The sequence below is a fragment of the Macaca nemestrina genome, chromosome 1 (assembly GCF_043159975.1).
Source record: "Macaca nemestrina isolate mMacNem1 chromosome 1, mMacNem.hap1, whole genome shotgun sequence".
Lineage (NCBI taxonomy): Eukaryota > Metazoa > Chordata > Mammalia > Primates > Cercopithecidae > Macaca > Macaca nemestrina.
In genome coordinates, this window is record NC_092125.1 from 179,738,535 (window position 1) to 179,754,566 (window position 16,032).

Genomic DNA, 16,032 nt, shown 5'->3' on the forward strand with positions numbered 1-16,032 from the left:
GGTGACTTTTTGAAGCACCCCATTTGATTGCTTGTGTTCCTTTTCCCACACTCAGAAGCCAGTGCTTGGCTTTGAAAAGTACTAATCTGTTTCTGCTAGTCATGTCCCCTATGATAGTAATGTTTTTAATTTTGTGACGTGTCAGGGTACCTGAAATTATCCCAGAGGGTGTTGCAAAATATTAGTGAAATTGAAAAATGAAATTCATGCAATTTATTAAAATCTCTCAATCTAAAGATTGTATTTGTTCCACATAGTACTTTTTCTAGGTGGGGAGAGACAAGGATAGTATTCATGAAATCATGCAAATAATGTAAGAGATTTGCAAAACATGGTCCACTCATCTGCTCAGTGGTATATCTTAAAACTATTAAAAAAGAATAAGCTGATTTTTATGAATAGCTGTGATAGACTCTCCAGGCTATATTAAGGTGAAAATAGCAGGGTACACAGGAGGACATGTATGTATCTTATCTGTATAAAGTGTACACATACACACATATGCATTTGCTTATATACATGAGTGGAATATTCCTGGCAGTTTTCATCAGAAACAGGTTACTTGGTGAGCTTTAGGGAGGAACGATACAGAGCCAGGGCACAGAGAGGGAGTGGATCTTGCTATTCTCCATATTCTCTTTGTACCTTTTGAAACACTGGACCATATACATGTATTACTTTTTAAAAATTTTTTATTTTAATTTTTGTGGGTCCATAGTAGGTGTATATAGTGCATTGTATTACTTTTTCATTAAAAAAAAGAAAAAGCCTTGGCCGGGCGCGGTGGCTCAAGCCTGTAATCCCAGCACTTTGGGAGGCCGAGACGGGCGGATCACGAGGTCAGGAGATCGAGACCATCCTGGCTAACACGGTGAAACCCCGTCTCTACTAAAAAATACAAAAAACTAGCCGGGCGCGGTGGCGGGCGCCTGTAGTCCCAACTACTCGGGAGGCTGAGGCAGGAGAATGGCGTGAACCCGGGAGGCGGAGCTTGCAGTGAGCTGAGATCCGGCCACTGTACACTGTACTCCAGCCTGGGCAGCAGAGCGAGACTCCGTCTCAAAAAAAAAAAAAAAAAAAGAAAAAGCCTTAAGCATACACACACACATACACACTCACACTCGACACGACCGTGGTGAACTGGTAGGTTTAATCGACTCTGCCCTCGTGTGTGCTGCTTGCCCTGCTCTTTCTGTATGCTGCAGAAGCTCTGTCTGATTTAACTTCTTTTTCTGTGATGCTAACGTTTGGCACTTAGATAAGGGAAGTAATCTTTACTTCATGTATTCTGGTGGAAGGTTTAATAAAAAGCCTGTGAATTTTCCTTTGTCGGTGGTGATCCTCTAATAAAAGAAGCTATACACAAATCAGTGTCTTCATTCACCTAATTGTGGAAGGCATTTTGGCCTTTGGATTGGAATACCAACCCCCCACCTTCTTTAAGGCAGCTAATTACTGAGTTGTGTTTGACCTTTGAAAAAAGAAAATTTCCTTTAAGCAAGTGTTGATCCCATCTAGAAAATTCATTTTCTTTTGCTAACATGAATTCAAGAGGAAGATAAGAAATTCTGTAAGAATCTAAAGGCTTGTGCTTCATTTTCTTGTTTCTGAATTTTCTGGTTTCCTTTGCAGGCCCCTTTTGGATATGTGCCACGTTGGTCTTTGCCATAGCAATTAGTGGGAATCTTTCCAACTTCTTGATCCATCTGGGAGAGAAGACATACCATTATGTGCCCGAATTCCGAAAAGGTTGGTGAATAGCTTGACTCATTTGGAATGCTGTCAGTTTCTAGCTTTGAGTTCTTTTTACCCCCTGAGCTCCTGGGCCCCATCTCTAGGTGCTCTAGCCCTGCTTTTGTGTTTTAGGGTTCAATGTATCTACTCAAATGTGTAGATGAGCTTACCACCCATCTATATAAATCCACTTAATCTTTTTCTTCTTACAGTGATAAAATATATGTTACATAAAATTTACCATTTAAATGTGTAATTCAATGGCATTAAATACATTCACAATGTTATGAGTCCACATAATCTTTGGGAAAGCTGTAAATCAAGGCCCAATAACAACTGCAATTTATTCCCCCTCCTTTTTTTGAGATAGTATCTCACTTCATTGTCTGGGCTGGAGTGCAGTGGCGCAATCACTGCTCACTGCAGCCTCCACCTCCCTAGGCTCAGGTAATCCTCCCATCTCAGCCTCCTGAGTAGCTGGGATCATAGACATGCAACACCATACCTGGTTAGTTTTTCCATTTTTTATAGAGACAGGTCTTCCTATGTTGCCCAGGCTAATCTCAAACTCTTGGGCTCAAGTGATTCTCCCGTCTTGGCCTCCCAAGGTGCTAGGTAGGATTACAGGTGTGAGCCACCACAGCTGGCCACAACTGGAATATATTCTAAGACAAGGGTACAAAATAAGTTAAAGGTGTGCGTGAAGGTCTCCTGTGTGGCATTATTTGTATTATCCACATTTTGGAGACGATGGAAACATTGTTTTAAGTTGTGATGGCTCAACTAGCTGGGGTCATCTGCAATTGCCAATCACAAAGCACCTAGAGCAATGTGGAAAATTCATAACTTATTCCAAACTGGTGCCTATTCTGTTAGCAACTTTGTTGAAGAGAAATCTGGGTTGGGCATGGTTGCCCATGCCTGTAATCCCAGCACTTTTGGAGGCCAAAGTGGGAGGATTGCTTGAGCTGAGGAGTTTGAGATCAGCCTGGGCAACATAGTGAGACCTTGTCTCTGAAACCCAAAGCTAAAAAAAAGTTACCGGGTATGGTGATGCATGCCTATACTCCCAGCTACTCAGGAGGCTGAGTTGTGAGGATCACTTGAGCCCAGAGATTGAGGCTGCAGTGAGCTGTGATTGTACCACTGCACTCCAGCCTGGGTGACAGAGCGAGTCACTGTCTCAAAAAAAAAAAAAAGAAAAGAAAAAGAAAAAAGACACCTGGTGTGGTGGCTCACGCCTGCAATCCCAGCACTTTGGGAGGCTGAGGTGAGTGGATCACAAGGTCAGGAGTTCGAGACCACTCTGGCCAACATGGTGAAACCCCCTCTCTACTAAAAATACAAAAATTATCCGGGCACAGTGGCACGTGCCTGTAATCCCAGCTACTCAGAAGACTGAGGCAGGAGAATTGGTTGAACCCGGGAGGCGGAGGTTGCAGTTAGCCGAGATCACGCCACTGCACTCCAGCCTGGGCAACAGAGAGAGAGACTCTGTCTCAAAAAAAAAAAAAGAAAAAAAAAAGGGAGAGAGGTCTGTAAATGATCAAAGACTGGAAGGGAAAATGCAGAAATGAATGTGTCCAGGGATGGGCTTGTGAATGACATTCTTGTTTTAAAACGTCCTTTCTTGTGTCAGTATTGGTACTTAAAAGAAAAAGCAAAACAGCTTTTAGAGACCTACAGGTGACAGCTGCCCCCAAATGAGGAGGTTTGGCTTTGTCAGAGATTGACCTGTACCACTTTCTCAGTTCCCTGGCTCCCTCCCTGCTTGCTCTGCTGTCGGGGGGCTCTAAGTAGCCTGGATAAGAGCACTAGTTCTGGAACTAGACTGCTAGCTTCAGTTCCAGCTCCACCACTCACTAGTTTCTACTCTGTTGGGCAAGCTATTTCATCTGTCTTAGCCTCAGGTTCTTCGTTGGTGAAATGGAAATAATAATATTTCTGTTACAGGACTATTGTGAGAATAAAGAGTTAATACATATAAAAAGCTTAGAATAGTGGTTTGTACCAAAAAAAGTTCAATAAACATTACCTATTACTACACACACACACACACGCACACACACAAATATGTACACATATACTCAATCCCATTATTTATCCAGTAACCTTGGTTTGAATTTAACTCAATAAATATTAACCGGCTGGGCGCCGTGGCTCAAGCCCGTAATCCCAGCACTTTGGGAGGCCGAGACGGGCGGATCACGAGGTCAGGAGATCGAGACCATCCTGGCTAATACGGTGAAACCCCGTCTCTACTAAAAATACAAAAAAAAAACCAGCCGGGCGATGTGGCGGGCGCCTGTAGTCCCAGCCACTCGGGAGGCTGAGACAGGAGAATGGCGTAAACCCGGGAGGCGGAGCTTGCAGTGAGCTGAGATCCGGCCACTGCACTCCAGCCCGGGCGACAGAGCGAGACTCCGTCTCAAAAAAAAAAAAAAAAAAAAAAAAAATTTTAACCATGAGATAGAACCCTGCCTTCAACTAGTCCAATGTATGTGCATAGAAAGATATGTATTTGCCTGTATGTGTGTGTGTGTGTGTGTGTGTGTGTGTGTGTGTATGTGTGTGTGAGAGAGAGAGAGAGAGAGGTGAGAGAGGTGAGAGAGACAGAGAGAGAGAGAGAATGTATCCATGTATCCTTCCTTCTTTTCTTCCCCTCTACCTTCCATGCCCACTTTCCCTTCTTGTCCATCATGGAGTCAGACTTGGATTCAATCCCAACTCTATCAAATAACCTTGATTTGAGTTTAACTCAGTAAATATTAACCATGAGATGTAGATCTTGCCTTCAAGTAGTTCAGTGGTTAGAAAACTAGTGAATGACTATTGCTGTAAACAGTTTACAGCCATAGAGCAATAATATGTTTACAATGTAAACATATTAACCTCTATATCAGAGATAAGTGTAGGTATATTGACATAGAAGAAGGAGTGACCTACTTTGCCTGGGGATCTGGAAACTCAGGGGAGTCTTTTTTTTTTTTTTTTTTTTTGAGACGGAGTCTCGCTCTGTCGCCCAGGCTGGGGTGCAGTGGCCGGATCTCAACTCACTGCAAGCTCCGCCTCCCGGGTTTACGCCATTCTCCTGCCTCAGCCTCCCGAGTAGCTGGGACTACAGGCGCCCGCCACCTTGCCCGGCTAGTTTTTTGTATTTTTTAGTAGAGACGGGGTTTCACCGTGTTAGCCAGGATGGTCTCGATCTCCTGACCTCGTGATCCACCCGTCTCGGCCTCCCAAAGTGCTGGGATTACAGGCTTGAGCCACCGCGCCCGGCCTTCAGGGGAGTCTTTATCTGTTCTTATCCTCTTTGGCTGGGCATCCCAGTATCAGGAAGTGTTGTGATGTATATACTGGTAAAGTGGTCATTGACCCTATCAATAAACATTTTTCCATTTCATGTAAAAAGTATGAGTCACGTCTGAGATGAGATCCTGCTTCTACCAACTTGTTAATTATGTGACCTTGACCAAACAACTTAGCTTCTCTGACCCATTTTCCTCATCTCTAAAATGACGATATAGATTGTATGAAATAAATGTAGCTGCATATTAGTTAACAAAATAAACACTAATTCTTGACTGAGCATTTATTATCGATCAGTCACTCTTCTACTTAGAACAGTTCTTACCTGCTTTTATTCATTTAATTCTCCTATTACTCTTAGAAGGTAGTATATTATTTTTCTTCCAATTTTATAGATGAGGAAACTGAGACAGGAAGGCTAAGTAACTTACCCCCCAGAGTTACTTTTCCTAGGACTAGAACCCATGGAATCTGCATACAGAATCTGTGCCCTTGACCATTATTCTACATTGCCTCTCAAAAAAGCACCGAGTGTAATACCTGATGCCCAGTAGTTGATCAGTAAGTGACAGCTATAGCCATGGGAGTAATTCCCTCCTCTTCCCTTAGTTATCCAAGAAAAAGGCAGTATATCAGCAGAATTACATTTGGCCTAATGAGGCAATTCCCAGTGTGAAAAAACTGTTCTGGGAGCTCAAAAAGTTTTGGGCATTTATGTCTTAACCAGAGTCTGACTATAATTGTTAGGGGTGCTTTTGTTCTTGCCAAGATGCATTAGGTGAGTTACCTGCTGATTTCATGTAGAAAGGGCTGATGCCATGGTTTACCTATAACTTCATGACCCTCCACTCCAGAAGAGGGAAAGGAAATCCTCCAGGGCATGCTGCTACTAGAGGAAGAGGAGAGATGTACATGGATATGCAGAATGTTGCTGTTCTGAGGAGCCACTCAATAGCATTTTTTTTTTTTAAGAGACAGAGTCTTGCTCTGTTGCCCCGGCTGGAGTACAGTGGTATGATCTCAGCTCACTGCAAGCTCTGCCTCCCAGGTTCACACCATGCTCCTGCCTCAGTCTCCCGAGTAGCTGGGACTACAGGCACCCGCCACCACGCCCAGCTAATTTTTGTATTTTTAGTAGAGATGGGGTTTCACCGTGTTAGCCAGGATGGTCTTGATCTCCTGACCTTGTGATCCGCCCGCCTCGGCCTCCCAAAGTGCTGGGATTATAGGCATGAGCCACCACGCCTGGCTCTATTCAATAGCATTTTTGCCACAGTGGCAGAATTATTTATTTAAGGAAGAAAGTAAAACTGGAGAATATTTCAAGCAGTTAATCAGTGAGCTACATCTCCCAATTTCAGAGACAGAGGAACTCTAGAGAGCATGCAGAGTGAGTTAATCTCTACCCAGGGCTTTTTGATACATTTGCTAAAGAAGTCAGTGTCAGCTCTTGTTATACCAAGGAAGAGAACGTGTTCTTCCAAGGCGATAGTCGGTTTTTATTTGATTGAAATATCTCCTATATATAAACATTTGCAGTGTGGCCCTCTGAAGTATTTCATTTGCATAGTTCAACTGTTTAATAATATTAGTTGTTAGTTATTAAATGAATTATAAAAACCATATGAGGGACTATTGTTCCTCACCACAAAGACGAATGGTAAAGGTTCATTAATTCAACAAACATTTCTAGAGTGCCTACTGTGTGTTAGGTATTGTGCCAAGCTCAGGGATTACAGACCAGTAAGACATGATGTCATGGTCCAGTGAAGTCAATTGACATGTTAGGATTTAAGTACAATAAGGTGTTGGAAGTGCTCTGATAGTCTATTAAGGCATAATGGAGATTGAAACTTGTATCCTGTCATCCTCAGTGTCCATAGCAGCTACCATCATCTATGCCTACGCCTGGCTGGTTCCTCTTGCACTCTGGGGTTTCCTCATGTGGAGAAACAGCAAAGTTATGAACATCGTCTCCTATTCATTTCTGGAGATTGTGTGTGTCTATGGATATTCCCTCTTCATTTATATCCCCACCGCAGTAAGTACCACACTTAGGGAGCAGATTCTGAGTGATGCCCTGTTCTTGGTGGAAACTTCAACCAAGAATTTGACCTAACATCATTATTTCCAGTGCAACACTCATGTGCTCCTGAAAAATCTCCTTTGAATTTAGAAGTTCAGCATGAAAGGGGTCTGGGGAGCCAAATGCCTTCACTGGATCTTGGGCCCTTTGTTATGAAAGTCTATGCCTCAGTCTACATGCTGGTGGTGTTCCTCCAGCCTATACTGAAAAACCAGGGTGGCAGTGGGGGCCCAGCTGCCGATTGGCTCAGGGGCCTTTGTAAACATATGTGCCTGGAATGAACGAATGCCTCCCAAGACCTCCCCCCTCCTCCTTTTCTCTTCTTTCAGATACTGTGGATTATCCCCCAGAAAGCTGTTCGTTGGATTCTAGTCATGATTGCCCTGGGCATCTCAGGATCTGTCTTGTCAATGACATTTTGGCCAGCTGTTCGTGAGGATAACCGACGGGTGGCATTGGCCACAATTGTGACAATTGTGTTGCTTCATATGCTGCTTTCTGTGGGCTGCTTGGTATGGGTTCATTCCTATATTCTTTTGGTGTGTTTTATATCCAAATGCTAAAAGACCTTAAACTGTTAGACACAACAGTTCTTTTAAAATTGACTCCATGGGCTGGGCACATTGGCTTACGCCTGTAATCCCAATATTTTGGGAGGCCCAAGTGGGTGGATCTCTCGAGCTCAGGAGCTTAGGACCAGTCTGGGCAACATGGTGAAACCCCGTCTCTACTAAAAATACAAGAATTAGCTGGGCGTGGTGGCTTAAGCGATCCTCCCACCTCAGCCTTGCAAGTAGCTGGTACTTGGGAGGCTGAGGTGGGAGGATCGCTTGAGCCCAGGAGGTGGAGGTTGCAGGCAGCTGAGATCACACCACTGCACTCTGGCCTGGGTGACCGAGGGAGACCCTGTCTCAAAAAAAAAAAAAAAAAAAAATTGATTCTGTGAAATAAAATTTCATTTTAAGTAGACTCATCTACATGGGAAGTGGTGAAATTATGAGAATTTGGCTTTAGTCTTTGGTTTTGCCTAATTTCAGTAATCTGATCAGAATGTGGGGTCTGACCAGAGCAAATAGAGATGGATGAGTGTCTATATACATTTGTTCCTCAGTATTGGGGTTGTGGGGGTGTGGTTGGTTCCAGGACCCTCTATGAATACCAAAGCATGGATGTAAGGCCGGGCGCGGTGGCTCACGCCTGTAATCCCTGCACTTTGGGAGGCCGAGGCGGGCGGATCACGAGGTCAGGAGATCGAGACCATCCTGGCTAACACGGTGAAACCCCGGCTCTACTAAAATACAAAAAATTAGCCGGGCGCGGTGGTGGGCGCCTGTAGTCCCAGCTACTCGGGAGGCTGAGGCAGGAGAATGGCGCGAACCCGGGAGGCGGAGCTTGCAGTGAGCCGAGATGGTGCCACTGCACTCCAGCCTGGGCGACAGAGTGAAGACTCCGCCTCAAAAAAAAAAAAAAAAAAAAAAAAAAAAGCATGGATGCTCAAGTTCCCTATATCAAAATGGTGTACACACTTCCTCCTATGTGCTTTACATCATTTCCAGATTACTCATAATACCTAGTGCAATGTAAATGTTATGTAAATAGTTATTATATTGTTTTTTAGAATATGTGTTATTTTTATTGTCATATTGGGTTTTTTTACTTATATATTTTTAAAAAATATTTTTCATCATGGTTGGTTGAGCCTGAGGATGCCGAGCCTGTGGGTGTGGAGGGCTGACTATATAGGGTTAGGGAGCTGGGGTGGGGGATTCTGTTTTTGGATACCTTTGCTGATTTTCTGCACATACCTAGAAAGATTTTTGAAATTTAAAGTTTTATTTAAATGTAGAAAGTTTAAAGTTTAAATTTAAAAGTGGAAATTAAAAGTTTTAAATTTGAAGGTAGAAAGCTTGAAAATGAAGTCAGATATGGGAAAGTGGAGTTACTTTTAAGGTGAACAACATTTAAATAGTGTTTGGGTTCATATGTAGATGTCTTTTTAGGGAGAGCATGTGCTTTTGAGTCAGATAAGCACAGATTGAAGACCAGCTCTGTCACTTATTGGCTGTGTGAACTTGGAGATGTTATTGTTCCTCTCTGAATCTTAATTTCTTAATCTGTGACATGGGTATATTTCCTGCCACAAGATTGTTCTGAGAGCCAAATAAAATGATATCTATAAAGCACTTAACATGGAACTTGTCCTATAAATGCCCATAAATTGGGTCCCTTTCCTTTGATCCTAAGGAGACATGGTTCTGTGTCTTCTGTATGCATCGTACACAAAATTTGCTGTCCACGGCCTTAACAAGCCCTGTTGCAGGTTTTGAAAAAAAAAATCCGAGTCCAAGAATGTTAAGGTCCCTAATGAAGGAAAGGACATGGCCATGGAAGGTGTCTTATAGCACTTATAGTCCACATGGCAGGTTTCCAAACCCTTGGTCATGTTTTGCAATTTTAGGAGTAAATGTTTCTTTGACATCATTTGATCTTTAACATTTTTGTGTAGATAACCTGTCTCATTAAATGCATCAATGAGATCCCAATGCTTTATCATTAGACAAGTTTCATAAAAAGTGCCAAGTTGTGAAACACAAACCTAGTTTACATGCACTTTACATGTGCGTAAGCTTTAAACCCTTGAGGCAGGCCTGTTGGTTTGACTCATGGCAGAATGACACTATTCATTTCTGGCACTTGGAATCTCTGAGTTGATCACTTAAAATGCTGCAGTGATTCTTCTGGAACTTTTCTGTCTGCTGAAGAACATCCTTTTCATTGTGACCAACTCTCACTGGCATCTCTTGTCCCTCACTGGCATCTCCCGTCTCTCTTCTGAAGTTCTTCCGCTCATGTACATGGCTGAGAAGTTGGTGAGGAGAAGGAGGCAGGAGAGGAAGCATTGCCTTTCTAATTTCTCTAAGGAATAGGAGCAGGGCAGGTTGAGCAGTGGAGCAGGGAGGTATTATGGTTATTATTAAGAACCCATTTCAGGCCAGGCTTGGTGGCTCACACCCATAATCCCGGCACTTTGGGAGGAAGTCGCAGGCAGATTGCTTGAGCTCAGGAGTTTGAGACTAGCCTGGGCAACATGGTTAAACCCTGTCTTTACCAAAAATATAAAAAAATCAGCCAGGTATGGTGGCATGTGCTTGTAGTCTCAGCTACCAGGGAGGCTGAGGTGTGAGAATCGCTTGAGCCCAGGAGGTGGAGGTTGCAGTGAACTGAGATTGCGCCACTGCACCCCAGCCTGGGTGACAGAGCGAGACTTCATCTCAAAAAAAAACCAAAAAACAAAAAAAGAACCCATTTCATCTAGTACCTATGGCAGGACCTTTTACCTCCTGTGCCTATTGTTCCGTTTCGGGGCAGAAGGCGCTGAACCCAGGATTTACCTGCCCATCTCGCTGCTCAGGAACTTTCTGAAAGAGAGTATAATTCTGAAGCAGGGAGTGCCCTGGACTGAGTGGTGCTCAGTGCTGCAAACATAGGCAACAGACTTGCTTCTCAGAACCTTGGTTTCCTCATCTGTGAAAGGGATTGTTGTTTTCATGGGGTTTTGTGAGATGCCGTGAGCTGGCTGTGAAAGCCCTCCACATACTGTGAAGTGTTCCTCAGATGCAAAGTCATTAAAGGAGCCTGTGTTGTCAGACGCGGCCAGGGCCAGTATGCTGCTTATTCCTCCACAGCACCCAAGTGAGAGTGGTCCAAGGTCCCACAACTAGTACTGGGGCCAAAGCTGAAGTCTCCCACTCTTAATGACAATGCCCTTCCTTGATGCCTCTCACTGACCTCTTCTCATCTCTCCTGAACTTTTGACCCATTACACACCTGGATGAGAAAGCAGTGGAGATGAAGAGGCAGGAGAAGAGGCCGTTCAGTCTGTAAGGGACTCAGAGGAGCAGCACGGGTTGGACTGTGGAGCAGGGAGGTCCTTGTGGGGTGCAGGGCCTCTTCCTGGAGCGGAAGGCACAGTTTTCTCCTTCTGGAGGAAGGGAACCATCCTGTGGTCAGGTGTCTAGCCAGGGGCCCACCATGCCTGGGTTTTGTTCTCCACAGTGACCAGCCCCTCCTTTTTCTTCTGGAGGCGTTGTTTACTGCAGAAGGACTGAGCCAGAAGTTAGGAAACTTGGGTTCCAGTCCCAGCTCCACTACCGCCTGCTTGGGTGATTTCCCTTCTCTGGATTCCTGCCCTCACTTAGAAACGGGCCAATCGTGCATGCCATGGCAACGTCTTTACTGTTGCTAGGATTGAATGATATATGCAGCATGGAAAATATGATGAGTCATGTAAATGGAAGACATTATTGTTAAGGCAGAGGGAGGAACTGGCAGGGGAGTTATTTGAGCTGAGGGGTACCGGCTGAACCAGACAGCTTGGCTTGCGCACTCTCCCCTGGGGAACACAGATTGGTGTTTTTGCCTTAGTGCAGTGAAGCATATAACAGCCCCACACCTGCCAGGGGCCCCTCGGTGATTGCACATGTAAATGATGTCTAAGTTATACCAGAACACATCTGGCAGGGATGACTAAGGAAGCACCTAGAGGCTGCACCCCTGGTGTATGTTGGGAGATGTACAAGCCTAAGTTTGAGGTGGTTACTGCCGGCTTTTACAGGGAACTGTGCCCTGCCCCTACTCACAGAGAGCCTGCTGATTCAGCTTCGAGGTCTCCATGGTGCCTAGATCTGGACTGGACATAGACTAGGTAACAAATCGCAGGAAGTGATGGAGAATTAGAAGAGCACAGACTATGGAGATGGACTCAACTGGATTGAAATCCTAGCTCAGACACATAGTTGTCTAGCCTTGGGAAAATTCCATCTGTTTGAGTCTCAGCTTTCTCATCTTTAAAAGGGATAAAATGGCCTGTTATAGCATTTTTTGAGCAGATTAATGATCAAGTATGTGTCTGGTGCACAGTAGGCATTCCCCAAATGATGGCTGTGATTATTATTAAGCATTTGTGGAATTAATGAATCATAGAATTCAAGATTGTTCAAGGAATGGTCCTAAGAGATCATCTTTTCTTTTCTTTTTTTTTTTTTTTGAGACGGAGTCTTGCTCTGTCACCCAGGCTGGAGTGCAGTGGCCGGATCTCAGCTCACTGCAAGCTCCGCCTCCCGGGTTTACGCCATTCTCCTGCCTCAGCCTCCCGAGTAGCTGGGACTACAGGCGCCCGCCACCGCGCCCGGCTATTTTTTTGTATTTTTTAGTAGAGACGGGGTTTCACCGTGTTAGCCGGGATCGTCTCTCGATCTCCTGACCTCGTGATCCGCCCGTCTCGGCCTCCCAAAGTGCTGGGATTACAGGCTTGAGCCACCGCGCCCGGCCCATCTTTTCTTTTTCCAGTCAGGGTTTCCCTCTGTCACCCAGGCTGGAGTGCAGCAGTGTGATCTAGGCTCACTGCAACCTCCGCCTCCTGGGCTGAAGCAATTCTTGTCCCTCAGCCTCCTGAGTAGCTGGGATGACAGGCATGCGCCACCACGCCTGGCTAATTTTTGTATTTTTAGTAGAGGTGGGCTTTTGCCATGTTGGCCGTGCTGGTCTTGAACTCCTGGCCTCAAATGATCCACCTTCCTTGGCCCCCCAAAATGCTGGGATTACAGGTGTGAGCCACCACATCCAGCTGAGATCTTATTTATTTGCCTGCCTGCCTGCCTGCCTGCCTTCCTTCCTTCCTTCCTTCCATCTGTCCTTCCTTCCGTCCTTCCTTCCATCTGTCCTTCCTTCCGTCCTTCCTTCCTTCCTTCTTTCCTTCCTTCCTTCCCTGCCTTCTCTCTCTTTCTCTCCCTCTCTCTCTTTCTCTCTTTCCCTCTCTCTTTCCACCACACCCAATCTCTCTCTCTCTCTCTCTCTGGAGCCACCACGCCCAGCCCCAAGATCATCTTTTCTAATCCTTAAATTTTATAGATCAGAAAGCTGAGGCTGAAGTGGGTGGAGCAACTTGTCCAAAGTCACAGTGTGAGCTAATAGCAGAGCCAGGTGTAGAACCTGGGCGTCTTTGCTCATTCTGTCTTACAAGGGTGTCCTGCGGTAACCTGGAAGAAAGACTTTGTTCCTGCATCCTGGGGGCCTGTGGCACAGTGCACCTGTGGGAGAACTGGAGGAGCCCAGCACTAGCACTGCGGCCTTATCCCCCACTTAAGTTAGGGACTCTTCTTTTCTTGCCTCAGAAAACAGCTGCTGGAAGGGTTCCTAGGGAGGAAGCTTCTTAAAAGTAATAGAGTTACCCTGGGAATGGGGCAAACTAGAGGGAATCTGCAGAGAAAGGCATCATCTGGAAACTTCAGAAAGTTAACACGGAATAGCAACAGATAGGGTAGAGCTCCAGCATGTTGTGTTGGTGCCCCCTTCTGGCTGATAGAGAGCAGAGCTGGTGAAAGATGGTTGTTGGCTTTCTAACAGTGTACCTTCCTAAGGGCACTGACCCCAAGGTGGTGTCATGAATATTCAGTGGGCCTTGATATAGTAACAAATTCACCTTTCCTTTGAACAACCAGTATTCAAGGGTAGTGAGATTGGTATTTTCCTGGGCTCAAGTTAGGCTTCGCTCAAGTTAGGCTTCTCTAGACCTTGAGATGGGTGGAAAGATTCTCCTTATGTCTTCCCTCCTCTACCTCTGTCTGACTTTTGACAGCTAAGTTGTAGATGGTAAGTGGAAGCACTTAGCAAACCTTTCGTTTCCCAGCTGAAAAATTTTTAGGGAAAGCATGCCTAGCACTTTCTTTTCAAGGTCTTTGCAGAAAGCCAACTAACTAGTTTAGCAGCAAGCTAATGTAGTTCAGTTCATTCAGTATTGATTGGTTACCTAGTATGCCAGGCCCTGTGCAGGGGTGCTGGTGACACAAAGATGAAGAAGGATACAGCCTTTGCCCTGGAGGAAAGATTGTATAATGTAGTGATTAAGAGCTTGTGCTTTGGAGTCAGACAGACCTAGCTTTGAGTTCTGGCTTCACCACTCATTAGCCATGTTTACCTGATCAAATGACAGTCTCTCTGAGTCTTAGTTTCTTTATCTGTCTAATGAGGATAATCCTAACAACCTCATCGGGTTACTAAGAGTAAGTCATGTAATATAGTAAGTGCTCAATACATGGTAGCTAAATTTTTAAAAGTACTCACAATTTAGTGAGACAAACATAAACAGATGGTTGTAGTTTAGTGTGATGACAAATATGGTGGGAAGAACTTAGGGGCCGTGAGAGCCCAGAAGTACTGTTAGCATGGACTCTAAAAAATACTTACCCGGACCATTGTCTTTTTAACTCCCTGCTGGGTCTTTGCTTCCCACAGGCATACTTTTTTGATGCACCAGAGATGGACCATCTCCCAACAACTACAGCTACTCTGAACCAAACAGTTGCTGCAGCCAAGTCCAGCTAATGAGGAAAGTAAGAGATTCTATTTTTATTTTGCTGTGTGGTGCCATAAAACATGGGCAGGTGTATCAATTCTGTTACTGTTAGCTTTAAGCACAGAGGGCCAGACCCTTTTATCCTTCTGCCAGTTCAGTGTGGGTTTGTGCATGTGCATGTCTGTGTTTCTGTGTTCCTCTTATTGAAGGCCTCTATTTTGAAATCCACATGATACTGGCTTTACAGAGTTGGATAACATGAGCTGTTAGGTTCTTTTGTAAGAGGAGCTCCTGCCTTTGGTCCCAGCAGAGAGGACTCTCTTCTCCTCCCTGAACCCTTTCCTAGAGCACAATATGGGTTTGTTCCATTTTATAACAATCCTGGTGATTTTTTTCTTTTTCTTTCTTTTCTTTTCTTTTTTTTTTTTTTTGAGACCGAGTTTCGCTCTTGTTGCCCAGGCTGGAGTGCAATGGCATGATCTCAGCTCACTGCAGCCTCCATCTCCTGGGTTCAGGTGATTCTCCTGCCTCAGCCTCCTGAGTAGCTGAGATTACAGGTGCGTGCCACTAGCGCCTGGCTAATTTTTATATTTTTAGTAGAGATGGGATTTCACCATGTTGGCCAGGCTGGTCTTGAACTCCTGACCTCAGGTGATCCACCTGCCTTGGCCCCCCAAAGTGCTGGTATTACAGGTGTGAGCCACTGTGCCCAGCCATTTGTCTGGTCCTATCATTTATCTGGTGATCCCATTACACTTTGTATTAAGCATCACTCTCATGGTGCTTGAAACACTAATGGCTGACTAATCATGTGTCCGTCTGCCTATTCATTCATTTGTTCAGCTATTTATTCATTCATTTGTCCACTGTATACTACAGTGTCTCCCCAGTTAGACTGAGCTCCACAAGAACAAGGAATGGTGTTACTCTATATCTTCATTGCCTACCACATAACCTAGTATACAGAGGGCACTCAGTAAATGTTTGTGGCAAGTATAAATGAAGCACACTCTGCACATGATCTTGCTGCAGGCCAAGAACCTTTACTTTGCTTTGTAATCACAGACTGTCCTTTCTGCCCAAGCTGCTGTCTCCCAGAGCCATGAGATATGTGCAAAAACCAGGGGCTTAGAATTAAATAAAATTGCAATTTAATCCCAGGCTGGCTGTGGTGGCTCACGCCTGTAATCCAGCACTCTGGGAGGCCAAGGCAAGCAAATCACTTGAGCTCAGGAGTTTGAGACCAACCTGGGCAATATAGCAAAACCCCATTTCTACAAACAATACAAAAAATTAGCTGGTCTTGGTGGCATGCTCCTGTAGTCCCAGCTAGTTGGGAGGCTGGGGTTGGAGGATCACTTGCGCCTGGGAGATGGAGGTTAAAGTGAGCTGTGATTGCTCCACTGCAGTCTAGCCTGGGTGATAGAGAGAGAACCTGTCTCTAATAATAATAATGATAAATCCCAGCCCTACCATGTACTAGCAATGTGCCTCGGGTAAGGGGCTTATAACTCTTTGAGCCTCAGCTAACTTGAAATAAGAATGACAC

The 16,032-nt window shown here is 44.8% G+C and overlaps 1 protein-coding gene across 6 annotated transcripts in view; it reads left to right on the forward strand.

Annotated features, from left to right (window-relative positions):
* LOC105495088 (Yip1 domain family member 1) overlaps window positions 1–16,032 on the forward strand; it is a 37,204-nt gene that overhangs the window by 13,734 nt on the left and 7,438 nt on the right. For all 6 annotated transcript variants that reach the window (XR_011620703.1, XR_011620714.1, XM_011764272.2 and 3 more), the window contains 4 exons: window positions 1,633–1,749; window positions 6,918–7,084; window positions 7,459–7,641; window positions 14,423–14,520. Coding sequence is in view for 4 of the 6 variants with exons in the window: in XM_011764272.2 (XP_011762574.1) it covers window positions 1,633–1,749; window positions 6,918–7,084; window positions 7,459–7,641; window positions 14,423–14,512 (557 nt within the window). In the remaining 2 variants the exon portion in view is untranslated. The remainder of the gene's footprint in view (window positions 1–1,632; window positions 1,750–6,917; window positions 7,085–7,458; window positions 7,642–14,422; window positions 14,521–16,032) is intronic.